General features: G+C 41.1%; 2 protein-coding genes across 2 annotated transcripts in view; both read right to left on the bottom strand.

The window, feature by feature from the left end:
- The window catches only part of CRHBP (corticotropin releasing hormone binding protein), a 481,877-nt gene that overhangs the window by 308,389 nt on the left and 152,286 nt on the right, over positions 1–21,202 (bottom strand). The window lies entirely within an intron of this gene.
- S100Z (S100 calcium binding protein Z) overlaps positions 1–21,202 on the bottom strand; it is a 36,844-nt gene that overhangs the window by 7,009 nt on the left and 8,633 nt on the right. Inside the window, 1 exon segment of the mRNA XM_082378573.1 lies at positions 13,903–20,194. Within this exon segment, the coding sequence (XP_082234699.1) occupies positions 20,018–20,194 (177 nt within the window). The 3' untranslated portion in view covers positions 13,903–20,017.

Below are 21,202 nucleotides of genomic sequence, written 5' to 3'. Positions count from 1 at the left end.
ATGTCTAGGAACCAGGAAGTAGGCCCACACGGGGAACCCAATCTGCTGTCACCTTGATCTTGGACTTCCATCCTCCAGAACTGTGAGAAATAAATGTCTGTTGTTTAAGCCACCCAGTCTGTGGTATTTTGTCATAGCAGCCTGAGCTGACTAAGACAACTCCAGATTCTACCTGTGCAACTCAGGGAAATTTATTCACATCCCTGTGCCTGGGGATAATCTGTGAAGTAGTGATAATCCTTACTAATTTTTGAGTTGTTGAGAGGATTAACTGAGATCATATGCCAGAAGCTTTGTATCTCTACCAGGTATAAAATAGAATTCAACAAACTTTACTTCCTGCCTCCACTTTTTTTCTGCCTGGAGAAATAGACTCAGTGTTGTTACAGACTGTGTGTTCCCTCTCTCAGGAGTTAATTGAATTGCCAAGGACAGGCTCAGCACTTAACCATAAAGAGAACGAATCACTTTGTCTGACTTTAAGGTATCAATGTGTGTTTGGAGGGCTTTTCAAGTCCCCCACAAATCACTCTTCAAGAAATGCCATTGTCCCTGCAAGAAGCAAAAGTACTGGGTAAACTAGAGGTTTGATGGGCTCTATTACCTTACTCTTTATTTACAATTAGCAAGCTCATAGGTTTCAAATCCACATGTTTTAAAACTCTGACTTCAGAACAGTCTCTCAACTCCACCTCAAAACGAATGCCATGTATCTATACGCAAAAATACGTTAACATCAATTGAGTTTTATAAGTTTGGGGATTCTTTTATGACTCTATTTAGGATAAATGCAGAAACCATAGGTTTAAACAACAACAACAAAAAGGAATGAATGTCTCTACCTTAAATTAACATCTTAGGCAGAAAACACATTAATAGAACTCAGTCTACAACAGTTTCTCTATCACAGATTACAAATAATCATTGAGTGGACCCAAAGGGGTCCCTTCAAGGTTAGATCAGACTTTCTTTGCTTTTTTGCAAAGTGTGCAGACCTGTTCAGCATTCCCCTGGCTCCCCAACTTCAGGCAAGGAAGTTCTTCACCCCATCCTAACTCTTCTGGACTTCTCCCGAATTAACTGAGGTGTCAATTTCCACAAAAAGTCTGCCAGGCTGTATTTTAAAAGTATCTTCCCCAGTAGACTCCTCAACTATCTCCCAGATGGGTAATATGCCAGGAAATTGCAGGACCACAAACACCTTTTCCCTGGATCCCCCGTTTACCTGAAGTAATGGTCAATTGCTCAAAAATATCAGTGGTGAGTCAGACCCAGTGATCAATAGAACAGAGCCCGAGGTATTACACAGAATGATGACCTAAAGGTAAAGTTTAAGTAGCCCCAGGTGACATGCTAGTCAGGCATTTTCAGAGCCTTCAGAGCCTTCAGAGCCAGGTGATGGTATCTTTTCTAGGGTGTCAGGAGCTCAGTAAAGAGCCTCCTGGTGCAGAACGAACAGGACAGTTGATCCAAATTGCCTCCTGCCCTAAACAACCAAATCTTCAACTCTGTGGCCCTGAGGCCCACACTGCAAGATTTGTGCCTACTCACCATGGAAATTCAGTTAGATTGGGTTTTGATGTGCTTCACAGCTGAGTTCAGTCCTGGCTCTGCTGTACCCAGAGGCCCTCTCGGGTGTGTCACTTGTGTGGACCTCAGTTTCCTCCTTGGTTAAATGCGGATTTGCACTAGTCAGGTCCCCAGATGTGCCCAAGCTCAAGACCCAGCAGAGAGTTTGTTCAACAGAGAGATCCCAGCCAGTGCTGGAAGAGTCCAGGCTGGGCCTCACAGATGACTCCGCTCTGCCCAGAGTTTAGGAAACACTGGATTTGGAGCTCGCTGGGTCTTTTCCAGCTCTCAGATTTCTGATTTAAAAACATAAACCTACTCTGGGTAGTAGAACGATGTCTTTACCACAAATGCCTTGCCATGTTATAGGAAAAGCAGGCCAGCAGCGGGTACCAGGAGCATCTTAGGATGCTGACGCCCAAGATGGTTTTATTACCATTTGCTTCTTCACATAAAGGTTGACACGTGTCTCCTTTCCTTTCATCTGTTCCTGATAGCTCTCATTAATCATTAATCGCACGTCCTTCCTTCAGCGGGGTGGGGAATTAGTAATGAGGTTTCCAGGTGAGGTGGGCTCACACACACACACACACACACACACACACACACACACGTCAAAGCCTCACTTGTGAATTTTCTTCAGCAAAGAAAAGCACAACATGCACCTTGCTTCTCTCTGCCATGTAAAAGTCTGGGATAGATACATAACTCAAAGCCAACCTTTTTCTATGTGTTGGGAGCATTGTTCAGCCAGAAGCTTTCATTCCACATCTGACCCCCCGTAATTTTCTCTCTGCAACATCCATCAACAAGGTTGATAGTAAGTTCCTCCTACGGTGGCTCAGACTCTAACAGTGAAGTAAACACAAGAGCCAGCCAAATCGTCAACTTCCAACCCAGTAAGTGATGCTGGGAGTTTGCAGAGGGTTACAGAGCTCCATCTGGATTTGAAAAGAGCCCTTGTTTGCAGCGCAGCCCGAGCTGCTTCCACCTGCAAATCATCTTCTATCATTTTGATGGGGAAGTGGAAGCTGTGTGTGGCTTTGACAGTTCGCTACTATCTGCAGCGTAATTTGGAAAGAAAGCAGAGGCTCTAAGTAGCTTCCCCCTCCTGGCTCACCCTTCCCCCATAAAGCCTCTGTTATTACTGTGTAAAATGTGTTAGGAGGGACAAAGGATTCTCTCTCCCACCCTGAAGATGCATTATCTCATTTTCAAAATGGGCTCAGAAGGCACAAGCACAACAACACCTACATTTAATTCTGCCAAGTAAAAGATTACTCGGGAAACAAGTTCTAAAATTTCAGGCATCTTTTTGCCGCTTGTATGTCCACCTTCTCTGCACAGGGAGATTATTGATGACCCAGTGATAGTCCTCGTTTCCTTTGCAGTTGAAGGGCCAAAAAGCTATCATTTATAGAGGTCCCTATTGTGTAAAAATGACAGTGGATTAGACCCTTTGTTTCAAAACAGAGGAGGCAGTTCTGACTCATGGTGCTTCTAAAGGATATTTGAAACCAGTATAGATGGTGAGAGCATGGGAGGTGTTCTTCAATCCAGTTTCCATGGGTCTTTGAACATCTATGTAATGTCAGCACTCCCTCTGGCCCCCATGTCCTCAGAGCAGAGAGGGCAGGGGTGTGGGATGGGAAACATACACACACACACACACACAAACAGGCTTGGAGTCAGCCTGACCTCAGCTTGAACCCTGGCTTTGCCATGTATCAGCTATTTGATCCTGAGAAATTTGCTTTACCATTTTGAGCCTCAGTTTCCTCACCTGTAAAGTGGGGATACTAAATCTTACTTTATAAGCTTGTTGAGAAGCTTACCACCACTTGGGTAAGTCAAGGGGATAAGGCCTGACCTGAATGAAGGTTAGTCCTCAACTCCCAATTTGCCCCTTTCTATGCCTGTCATTTCACATGTTGAAACTCAAATCCTTGTCTCATGTCTTCTTTCTCCAAAATGCTCTTTGGATTTTCTTTCATAGTTTTCCAGCAGTTTTCTTCAAGAACCTAAGCCACCATTGGGATGGTCATTAGCTTCCCGAGCCTTTGAGGTGAATGATTTTGCAGGCAGCCCGGTTGTGTCTGAGAGAGGTTGTGGAGGCCTGGTTTGTTACCAGGAAGGATCAAAATGTAAAGGGAATGATGGGGCAGGCTGACCTTTCGAGACTTGGAACTTTTCACCATTCACAGTACATTTAATAAATCATTTTTGAGTATTTACTACATTCCAGACAGTAAACAAGGCCTACTTGGGTCTGCTCTCCTGGGGCTCATGAGCCGGTAAGGAGAGACCCTTGTAATCAATTTGGGCTATAACAAGTACCATAGGCTGGGGGCCTACACAGCCGATGTTTATTTCTCACAGTTCTGGAGGCTGGAAGTCTGAGGTCAGGGTGCCAGCATGGCTGGGTTCTGGTGAGGGCCTTCTTTCTGGTTTACAGACATCTACCTTGCTGTGTCCTCAGACAGCACAGAGAAAGAGAGATCATCTCTCTCCTGTTTATTCTTACAAGGGCACTAATCCCATTCATGAGGGCTCCACCCTCATGACCTAATTACCTCCCAAAGACCCCATCTCCAAACACCATCACATGATATGAGAGTAGGGCTTCAACATATGAATTTTGAGAGGACACAAACATTTAATCCATAGCAGACACTTAATGATCAAACCCATAAACCAGATAATTTCAAATACTAGAAGTTCAATGAAAATAAAACAAGAAAAAAGAACCAAGAATGATTGGGGGAGGGGTCCTTTAGATAAGAGATCAGAACGGCCCTCCTGAGGAGGCAACATCTGAACAGAGATGAGAAAGGTGAGAAGGAGCCAACTCCATGAGGACCTGGGGCTGAGGGAGAGCACAGTTTGGCACCCTTGATTGCACACTTGAACTCCAGAAAGGGGCCAGTGGGCTGAAGCTTTGGAGAACATGGTGTGAGTTGAGGGTGGAGAGGTAGGTAGAATGCCAAATCCCAAGTGCTTTGTAGGCCAGGACGAGGAGCTTGGGTTTTAGAATACATCTCACCCAGAACTTCAGAAAAGACCTGAGGGATTCAAACTCCACTGAAAAAAGGACACGTAATTGCACATTTCATTTCTTGTGGGTCAGCATCTTTGCTTTGGGTCCTATTGTCTTGCTCTTACTACTATTAGTGTAAGAAGGAAGCAGCAGAAGTCTTAAAGCCATACACTCCTAAGAGAATCACAAACAGACTGAATGAGGTGGTTGTCCCAGCCACTAAGTGGTAAAGATACTGTCTTAACTCACAGACAACGAAATCAATAATAAAACATTCAGAGGAACAACAACAGGAAATTAAAGACAGAAGATGGGAGAGAGAAAACCTAATCCTTGTATTTACTATGAAAATTTATAAGGAAAAGCACAAACCAGATAGCTTTGCATCTCTTCAGGGGGAATCTTTTCCTTTATATTTTGAAAAGCTTACTCTACTGCCTTGATGTGAAGAGAATGTCAGTCTGGTTTCGTCAGCCTGCTCTCTCTCCAGCCCCCTCATCCAGCCCCTCTCTGCTTTCTCATCTTTCTCTTGTCCTAGGACCTACTTTGTCCTTTCTCCATCTCTGGCATTTAGCCTGTTCCTCAAATTCGGGTGTTAAGCTTTCTGCTTAGTTTTCTCTGGCATCTCTCTCCCCAGCTCCAGAGCCCCTGACCAGATCATACAAATAAACTTATCTATGAAACAGAAACAGACTCACAGACATAGAGAACAGACTTGTGGCTGCCAAGGAGTGGGTGGAGTGGGGGAGGGATAGATTGGGAGTTTGGGATTAGCAGATGCAAACTATTATATATAGAATGGATAAACAACAAGGTCCTACTGTATAGCACAGGGAACTATATTCAATACCCTGTGATTAAACCACAATGGAAAAGGATATGAAAAAGAATGTATATATATGTATAACTGAATCACTTTGCTGTACAGTAGAAATTAATACAACATTGTAAATCAACTATACTTCAATAAATTTTTAAAAATACTGTTGTACACTTGAAACATTGTAAATCAACTATAATAAAAAATAATAAAAAAATATATTCAATTCTGTAAAAGGCAGCTGTTAAAAATAAATTCAGGGACCTACCTGGCAGTCCAGTGGTTAAGACTCTGCACTTCCAGTGCAGAGTTCGATCCCTGTTCGGGGAACTGAGATCCCACATGACATGAAGCATGGCCAAAAAAATTTAATAAAATAAAATAAAATTCTTGGACAGAAAAATACCTATTGCTAAAAAATGCTAACCATCATCTCAGCCTTCAGCAAATCATAAGCTTTTTGCTGGTGGAGGATCTTGCCTTGATGTTGGTGGCTGATGACTGATCAGGGTGGCGACTGCTGAAGGTTGGGGTGGCTGTAGCCATTTCTTAAATAAGACAGCCATGAAGTTTGCCACATAGCTTGATGGACTCCTCCTTTCACTAACGATTTCTCTGTAGCATGCGATGCTGTTTGATAGCATTTTACCCGCAGCAGAACTTCTTTCAACACTGGAGTCAGTCCTCTCAAACCCTGAAGCTGCTTTATCAACTAAGTTTATGTTTTATTCTAAATCCTTTATTGTCATTTCAACAATCTTCACAGCATCTTCACCAGGAGTAGATTCCATCTCAAGAAACCACTTTCTTTGCTCATCCATAAGAAGCAACTCTTCATCTCTTAAAAATTTCTCATGAGAGTGCAGCAACTCAGTCACATCTTCAGGCTCCACATCTAATTCTAGTTCTCTTGCTATTTCCACAATATCTGCAGTGACTTCCTCTACTGAAGTCTTGAACCTCTCAAAGGCATCCATGTGGGTTTGAATCAACTTCTTCCAACTCCTATTAATGTTGATATTTTGACCTCTTCCCATGAATCATGAATGGTCATAGTGGCATCTAGAATAGTGAATCCTTTTCAGAAGGTTTTCAATGGACTTTATCCAGATCCATCAGAGGAATCACTGTCTATGGTAGCTATAGCCTTATGACATGTATTTCTTAAATAATAAGACTTAAAGGTCAAAATTACTCTTTGGCTGCAGAATGGATGTTGTGTTAGCAGGCATGAAAACAACATGAATCTCATTGTACATCTTCATCAGAGCTGTTGGGTGACCAGGTGCATTGTCAGTTAACAGTAATATTTTGAAAGTAATCTTTTTTCTGAGCAGCAGATCTCAACAATGGTCTTAAAATATCAGTAAACCATGTTGTAAGCAGATGTGCAGTCATTCAGGCTTAGTTCCATTTCTAGAGAACAGGCAGAATAGATTCAGCCTAACTCTTAAGGGTCCTAGGATTTTCAAAATAGTAAATGAGCATTGGCTTCAATTTAACATCACGAGCTATCTTAGCCCCAAACAAGAGAGTCAGCCTATCCTTTGAAGCTTTAAAGCCAGGCATTGACTTCTCTCTAGCTATGAAAGTCCTAATGGCATCTTCTTCAGTAGAAGGTTATTTTGTCTACATTGAAAATCTGTTATGTAGCATAGCCACCTTCATTAATGATGTTAGCTAGATCTTTTGGATAACATGCTGCAGCTTCTACAACACTTGCTGCTTCACCTTGAGCTGTGTTATAGAGACAGCTTATTTCCTTAAACCTCATGAACCAACCTCTGCTAGCTTCAAACTTTTCTTCTGCAGCTTTCTCACCTCTCTCAGCCTTCATAGAATCAAAGAGATTTAGGGCCTTGCTCTGAATTAGGCTTTGGCTTAAGGAAATACTGTTTCCTTAAGGCTGGTTTGATCTTCTATCCAGACCACTAAAACTTTCTCCATATCAGCAATAAGGATGTTTCACTTTCTTTTCATCTGTGTGTTCACTGGAGTAGCATTTTTAACTTCCATCAAGAATTTATCCTTTGCATTCACAACTTGGCTAACTGTTTGGTGCAGGAGGCCTAACTTTTGGCATATCTCAGCTTTCGACAAGGCTTTCTCACTAAGCTTAGCGTTTCTAGCTTTTGATTTAGAGTGAGAGATGTATCACTCTTCGTTTTACTTGAACACTTAAGGCCATTGTAGGGTTATTAATTGGTCTAATTTCAATACTGTTGTGTCTCAGGGAACAAGGAGGCCCAAGGAGAGGGAGAGGGACAGGGGAACGGCCAGTTGGTGGAGCAATCAGCACACACACAACATTTATTAAGTTCACCATCTTATATAGGCATAGTTTGTGGTGCCTCAAAGTAATTACAATAGTAACATCAAAGATCACTGATCGGGCTTCCCTGGTGGTGCAGTGGTTGGGAGTCTGCCTGCTAGTGAGGGGGACACGGGTTCGAGCCCTGGTCTGGGAGGATCCCACGTGCCGCGGAGCAACTGGGCCCATGAGCCACAGTTACTGAGCCTGCGCGTCTGGAGCCTGTGCTCCGCAACAAGAGAGGCCGCGATAGTGAAGAGGCCCGCGCACCGCGATGAAGAGTGGCCCCCGCTTGCCGCAACTGGAGAAAGCCCTTGCACAGAAATGAAGACCCAACACAGCCAAAAATAAATATAAAAATAAATAAATAAATAAGACCCGGTGCAACCAAATAAATAAATTAATTTAAAAAAAAAAAATCACTGATCACAGATCACCATAACAAATATAATAATAATGAGAGAGTTTGAAATATTGCGAGAATTACCAAAATGTGACAAAGGGACACGAAATGAGCAAATTCTGTTGGAAAAATGGTCCTGCTGATAGACTTGCTCCATGCAGTTGCCACAAACCTTCAATTTGTCAAAAACACAATATCTTTGAAGCACAATAAAGTGCAATAAAGAAGGTATGTATGTAAATATATATTTATATGTGTGTTTTTTTTTTTAATTATTAGCACCTTTAATTATTATTTATTTATTTATTTGGCTGTGTTGGGTCTTCGTTTCTGTGTGAGGACTTCCTCTAGCTGCGGCAAGCGGGAGCCACTCTTCATCGCGGTGCGCGGGCCTCTCACTATCGTGGCCTCTCTTGTTGCGGAGCACAGGCTCCAGACGTGCAGGCTCAGTAGTTGTGGCTCACGGGCCTAGTTGCTCCACGGCATGTGGGATCTTCCCAGACCAGGGCTCGAACCCGTGTCCCCTGCATTAGCAGGCAGATTCTCAACCACTGCGCCACCAGGGAAGCCCATATATGTGTATTTTATATATAATTAAACTTTTTATTTTGAGATAATTACAGATTTATACAAATTGTGAGAAATTGATTTGATGCTTCTCTTTTCTAATGTAAGGGTTTAGTGCTATAAATTTCTCTTTCAGGACTTTTTATTTGTGTCCTATAAATTTGATACATTGTACTTTCATTTTCATTCAGTTCAGTGTATATTTTTAATTTTCCTGAAGACCTCCTCTTTGACCCATAGATTATTTAGAAGTATGTTGATTCGTTTCCCAGTGTTTGGAGAGTTTTATGTTATCTTTATGCGATGGATTTCTAGTTTGTTTCCATTGTGCTCAGGGAACCCTTCTCAGGATTTCAATGTGTTTAATTTTTTTTTAATGGCCCAGGATATGGTCTGCCTTCGTATATGTTCCATTGGCACTTGAAAAGAATGTATTGTGTACTCTTTATGAGCAGAGTGTTCTATAAATGTCAATTAGATCCAGTTGGTTGATGGTAGTGTTGATTTCTTCTATATCTTTGCTAATTTTCTGTCTACTTCTTCTATCGATTTTTGAGAGAGGTGTGTTGAAGTCTTCGACTATAACTGTGAATTTGTCTATTTCTCCTTTTAGTTCTATGAGTGTTTACTTCATAGATTTTGTAATTCTTGTTAGTACATGTATATTTAGGATTGCTACATCTTCATGATAGATTGACTTTTTTATCATTATGTAATTTCTCTCTCCATCTCTGGTAATTTTGTTTGCTCTGAAGTCTACTTTATCTGATATTAACATAGCCAATCTTGCTTTCTTTTATTAATGTTTGTTTGATATAACATTTCTGTCCTCTTACTTCAATCTATCTATAACATTACATTTGAAATTAGTTTCTTGTAGACAGTATAGTTGGGCTATGTTTTTAATCCATTCTGCTAATCTCTATGTTTTTGTTGTCGCATTTAGACCATTTACATTTAATGTAATTATTGATATTAGGGCTTAAGTTTATCGTTTTATTTTTTGTTTTCTGTTTGTTCACTGTGTTTTTAATTTCTCTGGTTTTTTTCTTCCTATATTTTTTGTGAGTTACTTGAATATTTTTTAGATTCCCATCTTGATTAACCTACAGTTTTTTGAGTATAGCTTTTTCAGTGATTGCTCTCAGTAGTTTATTCACTGCAAGAGCAAATCTAACTGTGCAGAAATTATTATCCCTACAATAAATATCTAATTTGTAAAATATGACTATCAAAACTTTTAATAATAAAGTTGTGATAATAATAATTACATTTTAAAATAAAAGCTTGAATTTTTTCTTTTATACTGGAAGTTCTCTTTCTATGGTGGTAACATTTAACTTTAGTCTCATCTTTGGCCAAATATTGAATTTAATGGTTGGCCATTTGACAACTCAAATATGTATTCAGCGCACCTCTAAAAGCTGCTATCAAAAAGAATGAGATAAAATAGAATAGCAAAACAATTTTGAAAAAGAAGTATAAAATTATAAGACTCAGACCATCTCATTTCAAGACTTACTATAAAGCAAGTTATCAAGACCATATAGTATTAGGGAAAAGATAAACAATAGAGCAACAGAAGAAAGTCCAGAAATAGACCCATGCATATGTAATCAAAGGCAGTTCAATGGGAAAAGGATTGTCTTTTCAACAAATATTACTGAAATAATTGAACATCCATGCCAAAAAATAAAAAAGAACTTCAATCCGTATCTTCCACCATGTACAAAACTTAACACAAAATGAGTCATAAACCTAAATGTAGAATCTAACATTACAAAAATTTCTTAAAAATAAAAAAGAAGTAAAAGAACAAAATCTTTTTGACCTTTAGTTAAGCCAGGGTTTCTCAGCCTTAGCACTATTTACAGTTTGGATTGGATAATTCTTGTGTGAGGGGCTGTTCTGTGCATTGCAGGATGTTTAGCAGCATCCTTGGTTCCATTAGACACCAGTAGCACCCCCACCCCCAGTCATAACAATCAAAAACGTCTTCAGGCATTGCCAAATATTCGGGATAGGTGGGTTGTCTCCCATTTGAAAACCACTGGCTTATGCAAACTCTTCTTTGATACAATATCAAAAGCATGATCCATTAAAAAACAATGATAGGGCTTCCCTGGTGGTGCAGTGGTTAAGAATCCGCTTGCCAATGCAGAGGACACAGGTTCGAGCCCTGGTCCGGGAAGATCCAACATGCCACGGAGCAACTAAGCCCGTGCGCCACAACTACTGAGCCTGAGCTCTAGAACCTGCGAGCCACAACTACTGAAGCCTGTGCACCTAGAGCCTGTGCTCCACAACAAGAGAAGCCACCGCAATGAGAAGCCCATGCACCACAACAAAGAGTAGCCCCCGCTCGCCACAACTAGAGAAAGCCCTCGCACAGCAACGAAGATCTAATGCAGCCAAAAATAAAAATAAAAAAAAAAACAATGATAAATCTGACTTCTTCAAAATTAAAAATTTCTGCTCTGTGAAAGACAATGTCAAGAGAATGAAAAGGGAGAAAATATTTGCATAACACATATTTGACAAAGGTCTTATATTTCCGAAGTATAAAAATGGGTGAAGGTGGTCAAAAGGTAAAAACTTCCAGTTATAAAATAAATAAGCCATAGTGACTATAGTTAATAATATTGTATTGTATTGTATATTTGAAAATTGCTAAGACAATAAACCTTAAAAGTTCTCATCACAAGAAAAAAATTTTGTGTAACTATGTATGGTAATATATGTTAACTAGACTTATTGTGGTGATCATTTTGCAATACATACAAATACCAAATCATTATGCTATACACTTAAAACTAACATAATGTTATATGTAAATTATACCTTAATTTTTTTAATTAAAATTAAAAAAGAACTTTTAAAACTCAAAAACATAGGGGACTTCCCTGGTGGTCCAGTGGTAAAGAATCCGCCTTGCAATGCAGGGGACGTGGGTTCGATCCCTGGTCAGGGAACTAAGATCCCACATGTTGCGGGGCAACTAAGCCCGTGTACCACAACTACAGAGCTCGTGCGCCTAAACTAGAGCCTGTGTGCTGCAAACTACACAGCCCATGTGCTCTGGAACCCGCGTGCCACAACTACAGAGCCCACACACCCTGGAGCCTGTGTGCCACAACTAGAGAAGAGAAAACACTCATGCCACAATAAAAGATCCCACACGCCTCAACGAAGATCCCACGTGCTGCAACTAAGACCCAACACAGCCAAAAATAAATAAAATAAATAATAAATAAATCTTTAAAATAAATAAATAAATAAATAAATAAATAAAAACATAAACAACCCAACTTTTTTAATGGGCCAAAGACTTGAACAGATACTTTACCAGAGAAGACATATAGATGGCAAATATACATATAAAAAATGTTCAACATCATTAGTTATTAAGGAAATGCAAATTAAAACCACAGGAGATACCACTTCATACCTATTAGAAAGGTTAAAAATTTAAATCTTGTAATACCATACTACCCAGGAATCCCATGCTTAGGTACAAGCAAAATGAAAATTTATGTCCATAGAAAAACCTGTTCACCAATATTTATGGCAGATTTATTCACAGTCACTCAAAATTGTAAACAATCCAAATATCCTTCAGTTGGTGAATGAATAAACAAATCATGGTAGATTCATACAATGAAATACTGCTCAGCAATAAAAAGAATTAACTATTGGAAACACACAAAATCAGGGATGAATCTCAAACGTATTACACTAAGTGAAAAAAGCCAGACTCAAAGGCTATATACTACATGATTCCATTTATATGACCTGCTGGAAAATGCAATACTTTAGAAACAAAAAAACTGATCAGTGGCATCCAGGAGCTGGGAGGGAGTAGTGGTGGTTGGGGTGGCGGTATGAGGAAAAAACAGCCTTTTTTTTCTTTTTTAAGGAAAAATCCAGGGATGTTTCTTGTGTGTTTTTAATTTATCTTCCCCTGAAAAAAAAAAAATCTTCAATACAACCTAATGAATGAAATGTCAGATGCATCTGTGGCCAATACCAGTACACTTATATATGTTAATGTTGTATGGAAAGAGCACCTCTAAAATTGAAACTGCTTAGGTAGATTTCAGGGGTTTTAAAATGTTCTTGGGCCTTAACTTTCAACTGTTCTTTGCTCATACTAGGTGATATTTGATGACCAAATTTCTGTCACTTGGGAATTGCTAGCAGGGATGCTTGTCAATAACCCCTTTAAAAAGATTGTTTTGGGCTTCCGCGGTGGCGCAGTGGTTGAGAATCTGCCTGCTAATGCAGGAGACACGGGTTCGAGCCATGGTCTGGGAAGATCCCACATGCCGCAGAGCAACTAAGCCCGTGAGCCACAACTACTGAGCCTGCGCATCTGGAGCCTGTGCTCCGCAACAAGAGAGGCCACAATAGTGAGAGGCCCGCGCGCTGCGATGAAGAGTGGCCCCCACTTGCCACAACTAGAGAAAGCCCTTGCACAGAAACGAAGACCCAACACAGCCAAAAATAAAAATAAAAAAAAAAAAAAAAAAAAAAGATTGTTTCTTGCTTATCCCCGTGGAACTCCAGGGTCCAGCACATGATAATTTGCTCTCTGTCAACAAGGGGGCTCTGTTATTTGGTCAGTGCTATAACTGTCCAGTGAAAATCTTTATAATGGTGATGATGTGAACAAAGAAAATCCTTGGCACTCTCAAGATAGGTTCATGTCAAAGATCATGTGCTTAAATCTCTGATATGTTGGTGCTATGCTAGGTGCTAGGGTTAGAAAGACAAGTAAGACAATACAAAAGAGGACATTGTAAAAGGAAAGCGGGGCTGAGGAAGTGGTCTCAGACAAAAAGACATTCTAGTTGGTAAGAGGCACATAAGAGAGGAATAAAGCGTGTAAAGCTAGAGTAGTGGGAATCCTCTCATAAAAATAAATAACATCACTTTCTTCTGATTATTGTTCATTGCTAAAACATCAGAAATTAGAAAAAAGTATAAAGAAAACATCAAAATAGCCTATAACGCCACCATCCATGGTGAACATTTCGGTAGGTTTCCTTCCAGGCTCTTTTCTAGGTACATATACCCGGATGTTAGAATATTGGCTGAAGCCTCAAGATAATAGACACTACATTCCAAAGGAAAGTTGGAGAAACCTATGTAAAACTTGCAAAAGGTGATGGTAGAAACCCCGAGTGCACACTTACGTGATCATGCTCCTCCAGTGGGTGATCTATATCAAAGAAGATGAGGAGATGGGAATCGTAGAAGAGGATTCCGGGGAGAGGCCATTCAATTGCTGAGGCCTGCACTACTCTGGGGACCAGAAACCGCCTTCTTTCCTCCAGAGCTCAGGGGAAATCCTTTCTTCTGGGATAATTCCCCTTCTCCTGACATTTTCCTTGGAGACCTCTCACATAATTACCTTAATGGCTCAAGCTCTGGAAAACAAAAATTAGAAAAGGAAGTGGTTTTCAGGCAACTTTTGATTTCCAGGCCTTCCCTTTGTAAGGAAGCCTTTCTCCTCTTGATTGGGATAAAGAAAAATAAAAATTGCAAGTAGAAACAAAGCAGTATCTTAAAAACTCACGCTATAGCACTTTTTTGAAACCAAATTGGGACCATATCAGACACACTGTTATTTAAAGTTAATATTATATACTAGGCACTTTCCATTTTAGTCAATGGTCTTTGAAAACACGTGTGTAATGACTGCATACTGTTCTGTTTCTTGAAAAGAAACTCTGAGAAAGTGGGACAACTCAAGGGGAACAGTAGCCTCTTCTGGTGGCAGGCAGCCGGAGGCACCGACTTGAGAGAGAAGGTTGGATAAAACCCATGAGCTGCAGAACGAGGCTGGACCAGAAGCGCTCACGTGTCACCATTACCACCGTCTTCACCCGCGTGGTTACCACTTATTGAGCACTTATTATGTTCCAGGCACTTGCTATCTTATTTTAACCACCAGAGTTCTAGTTCTGCAAGTTGAGGGTACATAATATCCATCGAGAGAGCTTGCTATCAATGCAAATGCTCACCTACCCCTTTCCTCCTTTCTTGTTCATTTGGACAGGGGTGGGGCCTAGGGATCCCAATGATCAATGTGTTCCTTGTCAATTCTGATATAGGTGAGCCACTAGAGTTGAGACATGCCAGAAAAATGAGGCTTAAAGAAGTTAAATAACTTGTCCAAGACCTTTGACCTTGAATCTGAGCAGGACCCTGTGGGGCCCTCATGGATACAAAAGCCTTTCTGTGTCCACCCCCCTGCCCCATTTCTTATTTGCAGAATAAGAAGTTATGAAGCAACAGGACCTGTTGGGGAGAATGCCAGTGGTTTGGGGCACCCTAGAGTATGAGGTGTAGGAGAGCAGATTCAAACAGTGGCTAATCAGGGAAGTGAAGGAATGCAAAAACAAAGTAGCAAAAATCAAGAAACTACAGTGCAGGATCCTGGTTCCTCCTCAAGGAATATACGTAACAATATCTTTGAGTTCTTCTGCAGAACTAAGGCCCCCACCCAGGTAGAGGATGGTGACTTCAGGCTGAGCACAAGATTCCTGGAGCACCACCCTGTTACCTCACCACCAACCAATCAGAAGAAAGTCACACACCCTGCAGCCCTCACTCCAAATTTTGCTTATAAAAGCTTGTCCTCCAAACCATGGAGGAGGTCGGGTTTTTTTAGAGCACCAGCCACCCATTCTCCTTGTTTGGCCCTGCAATAAACTTTTCTCTGCTCCAAATTCTGACATTTCTGTTTGGCCTCACTGTGCTTCGGCACATGAACTTGTGTTCAGTAACAACACAAGGCAGTCCGGTGGCAGACTGTTCCTCCCCCTCCCCTGGGGCCTTAGGGAATGTTCCTTCCTGGTTGCTTCCACCTCTCCCCCAGCCCTCTCTGTGCCTAATGCCTTGTGTTGTCTTATACTCTTCCAAAAAGAGTATTCCCCAGCAAGAACTATTCTACAGGTGCCTGCTTCCAAAACAGCACCTCCATACTTTTGTTCCGACCCTTTCCTCTTCATCCTAGAGCCTAGAGCATTTCTATCAGCACTGTCAACATCTAGGAGTTTCTTAGAAATGCAGAACCTCAGGCCCCAGCCCAGACCTACTGATGCAGAATCGGATCACCAGATGGTTCACACACATTAAAGTTGGAGCAGCCACTATCCTACACACTTCTCAGCCAGAAGTTGATCTGATTACTTGATTAAGCAAGTCACCATAAAAAGGAGTGATTTTCAACCCTGTTTGCATTTAGAATCACCTGGTGCTCTTTTTAAAATGCTGATTCCTGGGTCCTGTTCCCAGACCAATTGAATCAGAATCTTAGTGGGGGTGGAGCTTATATTCATCTACATTTTTATGCAATACCTTGGGTGAGTGTAATGTGAAGTTAGAGTTCAAAACCACTGCTTTAGAGATTCAAATATTTTAGGGGGACATTTAGAAACATAAAAACTGCTCTAAGTAATAAGAAAAAAAAATACATAAAATCCTACATGGTTTCTCATAACATTCAGGATAAATTTCAAATTTCTCACATTAACACCCAAGGCCCTTTCTGATTCTGAGCCCTGTCTACCGCTCCAGCCCCATTTCCTGCTCTCCCACACCCCATACCCTAGGGTGCCCCAAACAACAGCATTCCCCCCAACACGTCCTGTTCTTTCATACCTGTGTGACTTTGTCCAAGTTCTCTCTTTAATATCCTTGACCCATTTCTTTGCCTCTGGAAAGCCTTCCTTAACCCCATGATTCTTAAGGAAAAACAAAATCTGTTTTTAAAACTAAAACTTAAGGTTTTTGTTTTTCTTTAATGCTTTCTAGCTGTTTGTATTGTCAGGCATATCTCAAGCGCAGGGCCCCAAGCAGACGTAGGCTATTGTCTTCCACAAGCCTTGTCTTCCAATAACCACATTGAGAAAATGTTAAACATCAGAATGTGCTAATTTAGAGATGACCCTTGAATATTGTTTAAAGCTGATTTAAGCTCCAGCAAATGCAAGGCCAATGCTTCTGGCAGAAGAAACAATCAATTTTGCCTCCTACAAACTTATTGTAAGTACCTAACACACACGCACAAAAGAAAGCCTCTCCTTTACTAGAAAAGAGCTTTTGGTACGTCATGTAATTCTTACTCATTTGAAATCTACTTTGACACATAAATTGCTTTTCCTAACTTTTCATCAATTTTTAGAAACACCATGAAATGAACATTGCTTTTCCATTTATTTCTCTCTGTTGAGAATGTCCTTCCTTGAATAGAACATGAGGAAATTTTTGGATTTACTTCTCATGATTTAGTGGCCCATTTTTGAATATGTAAACTTTGGACCAAATTAAATGAAAAGTTTAAAGGTCCCTGAGAAATAGTCAGACCTTCTCTTGCATAAGTAATATGCCTGCTTGTAAGAAAAGAGCCTAAACATCTCTGAAACAAGTGTTCAATTTTTTCTTCTCATTTTTTCTTCCAACGTTTTGACAGGAGTAAATAAATGCCAAGGGTATACACTTCTCTAGAATGTTCTGACCTCTAAATTCTCTCTGTCCTGTCTGCTCAGAATGGGCTTAAGGGAAACAAACAAAAAAAGTCCTATTTAAAGAACAAAATGATAGGTCTTAGCACTAGAAAGTCAACAATTGGCAGATTCCTTTATTTGTTTATTAAATATTTATTGAGCACCTACTATCAGCCAGATAGGGAGATAGGCACCTCTGTAAGCAGAATCACTTTGGTCAGGGTCATTGATGTTACTGATGATCTCTACCTTGGCAAATCTAAAGGTCAGGTCTCTGTTCTCAACTTACTCCTCCTCTCAGTGGATTTCACCCTCTTTCCTTCTCCAGAGACTTTCTCCCCTAGGCTTCTGAAATACTGCGCTTACCTGGTTTTCCTTCTACTCCCTGACTATGCCTTTGGTGTATCATTTGCTGGCTCCTCTTCCTCCTGAAAGCTAACTGTTGGACCTTTCTTCTTCTCTATCCACATTCTCATCCTCAGTGAGCTCCTCTAGTCCTGTGGCTTAATACCATCTAGATGCTAATGACTCCCAAATCTGTATCTCCAGTCCCGTTTACCCTGAGCTCTGGACTAGATCATATATGCAACTGCACATATGATATCTCCACTTGGATGTTCAATAGAGATTTCAAACAGAGCTATTCCCCTCAATGTCCCCACATAAAGCCCCTCGTACCCCAGTCTTTCCCATTTAGTAAATTGCATCATTTGCTTGACCAAAAATCTAAACGTTAGGGATTGCATTCAGCTGCGTGTTAACAGAATCCAGCTTAACCAGAGAGCAGGGTTTTTTTGTTTGTTTATTTTCATATAATAAGAGGACCAGAGGCAGGCAGACCAGAGCTGTGCACTGGTCCCCCTAAGCCAACAATGTCCCAGCTCCTTCCGTCTTTTTTCTTCACCTTCCTCATGGTTGCAAGACGGCAGCCCCACCTCCAGCCTCACATTCACATGCCAATGGAAAGAAAAGGAAGGAATTAACAAGGTGGAAGGCACAGAGCCTATATGGAAAGAGCAAAACACTCCCAGAAATTCCTAGTAGATTTCTGCTTATCTCTCATTGCCCAGAACTGTGTTACAAGCTCTACCTCAGATACAAGAGAAGCTGGGAAATATGCCTTTTTAGCTAAGCACATTGTTACCCTGCACAAATCAGGGCTCTGATATATGGAAGAAAGGTAGAATGGACTCAGATAGGCAATAGCAGTACCCGTTCTATCGTCCTGGACTGCTCTCTTTTCCTACACTTCGTTACCAGTCCCTCAGCAAGTCCTATCACTCCCACCTCCAAAAGACAGAAAATTCAACTGCTTCTCTTCACCTGCATTGCTCAGACCCCAGCCGGAGATACCATCGTCTCTCCCTCAGACCACAGCATTCGGCCTCCTAGCAGGTCACCCTCTTCCACGCTTGCCCTCTCTCTAGCCCTTTCTTCACACGGTGGCTGGGATAAGCACTTAAAATTATAAATATAATCACACCATTCCCTTTCTTAAATTCTCCAAAGCAGGGGTCCCCAACCCCCGGGCCGCGGACGGGTACCAGTTCGTGGCCTGCTAGGAACTGGTCCGCACAGCAGGAGGTGGGCAGCGGGCAAGCGAGGGAAGCTTCACCTGCTGCCCCCCATAGCTCGCATTTCCGCCTGAACCATCCCCCCACCCGCCCCCACCTGCGTCCCGTCTGACTGTGGAAAACCTGTCTTCCACGAAACCGGTCCCTGGTGCCAAAAAGGTTGGGGACCGCTGCAAAGGATCTGTCACAGTTTGGGTTTCCCCCAAGCAGACCCTGACACAAGTAGTTTGAGAGATGCAGGACACATGGGTGGGGCTTCACAGCGAGACCAGGAAGGGAAGGCAGCCCATAGCAGGTGCGAGACCAAGCCCTCCTCCCCCGGGGGCCACAGAAGCTCAGCCCAGGGGAAGCCCTGGGAAATGGGGTTAAGACACTTGCCTCAGAATCACCTGACCGCAGGGACAAGGAGGTATTTCTACACCAGCCCCCAAGGGTTGCTGGTCGCACTCTCTTGGCTTGAGCACCTAGTCCTGGACTCACTCCTTCCCTGAGCTAACTCACTGCAAAAGCCAGCACTTCCTTCCACTTATCAGCCTTTCTGCTTACAGACCCTCACAGCTTCTTCTTGAAGCAGAATCACAGGAGGGTGCAAGAGCCACTTCATTTCTTTAATAGGATAATTTCAAAGTACAATTTAAGGATGATGAACGTCTGTCTGAGAAATTTGCTGAGTTCTAGTCTCATTTGAAAGAGCTAAATTTTTGTGATGCTCTCTCTTTGACAGACAAAAAAAGTATATAACATCATTACTTGAGATGAATAGATACACACTACTATATGTAAAATAAACAACAAGGAGCTACTGTATAGCACAGGGAACTATTGGGTTGGCCAAAAAGTTCGTTCAGGTTTTTCTGTAGGATGATACGGAAAAACCTGAACAAACTTTTTGGCCAACCCAATGTATTCAATATCATGTAATAAATTATAATGGAAAAATATCTGAAAAAGAATAGATACTGAATCACTTTGATGTACACCTCAAGCTAACACAACATTGTAAACCAACTACTCTTCAATTAAAAAAAAATATAGGAAAATTTCAAGAAGGACATATAAGATTTGGAATATTTATTTAAAGTCAATATATTAAGGTATGCATCATTTACTAATACCAGCAACTAATTATATGTATATTATAGCTATAAATGGCATTACTATGACTATGGATCTGGAGGGTATAGATGAACAGTCGGTAAATAACTGTGGATATATTTCTGCCTTTAGATTAGCTTACTACTTGTCTTTCCTTTCTTCTTCAATTGTTCTACAAAGTAATCATTACAAGTAACTGTCAGAGCTGCCACCGTGACCACAAATTCATTAAAATCCACTTCATTGTCCTTATTGGCATCCAGGTCCTGCATTATCTTATCAACCAACTCGAGATCCTTTTGACACTAAAAGGAAAAAGAAAATTTCTAACTCCCAGGCTCTGAGGTTCATAATGACAACTGAAATCGTATTTTCCTTTTATTTACATTACAGTTTGCATTTCCATTTTTAGCATCTAAAGCAATTTCTGAGAGCCTATTTGCAGGGAGGTTTGAACCAGGCACACATTCTAAATGAGTCTGGGCTTCTGCCGCCTCCCCCCCCCCCCGCCCCCCCGGTCATATAATCCTCAGACCTAAACACCAAGAGGAGCAAACAGCAGCACATCAAAGTGAGCCACTGCTGATGAAAATGCATTTACTGGACAGGCTGAGGGCCAGGACCTGGGGAGGAAATCAGGGGGACATGAAAAGAAGGAAGCTTTGAAGCCAAAGAAGGATAGTGAGTGACTCTGCCATTTACCAACAATGGGACTTGGAGCAAATCACTTAACATTTTTAAATGTCCTTATTTATCAAATGAGGAAAAAAATATCTCCCACAAATTTGGGGGTTACTTCAACACGCTTTTATAAGTGCTTAGCACCACGTTGTTAGATTTAGCAAATAAAAATTCAGGATGCCCAGTTAACTGTGGATTTCAGATGAGCAATGAATACTTTTTTAGTATAAGTATGTCCCAAATATTGCATGGGTCATATAATATTTTAGCTGGCAGCCTGTTTTGTGTGTCACAAAACAAAACAGAGGCACCCAATAAAGGGTAGATCTTATAAGGATGACTCCATTTTATAGGTGGAGAGGAAAGCAAGGAGCCCATTGAGGAGATCAGGGTTCAGAAAGGGTGGGGTGGTGAAGCACCTACCTTTCCTATTATAAGAGGCTGATGAGAAATGTTTCCAAAAGTATAATTTACTTCCTCCAAGAACTCCCCATTGTCCTCTCATTAGCTGCCAACCATTAAATGGTTGGAAATTTAAATTGAATTGATCAAAATCAACTCAATCAAAAACAATTATAAATTTCACTTGAATAAATCAATGTGCCAAGTGTGGCCTACCGAGTCTTTTATTC

The sequence above is a fragment of the Balaenoptera borealis genome (genome assembly GCF_965194805.1).
Source record: "Balaenoptera borealis genome assembly, chromosome: 2".
In the NCBI taxonomy this organism is placed as follows: domain Eukaryota; kingdom Metazoa; phylum Chordata; class Mammalia; order Artiodactyla; family Balaenopteridae; genus Balaenoptera; species Balaenoptera borealis.
This window is presented reverse-complemented; position numbering and strand designations above follow the sequence as displayed.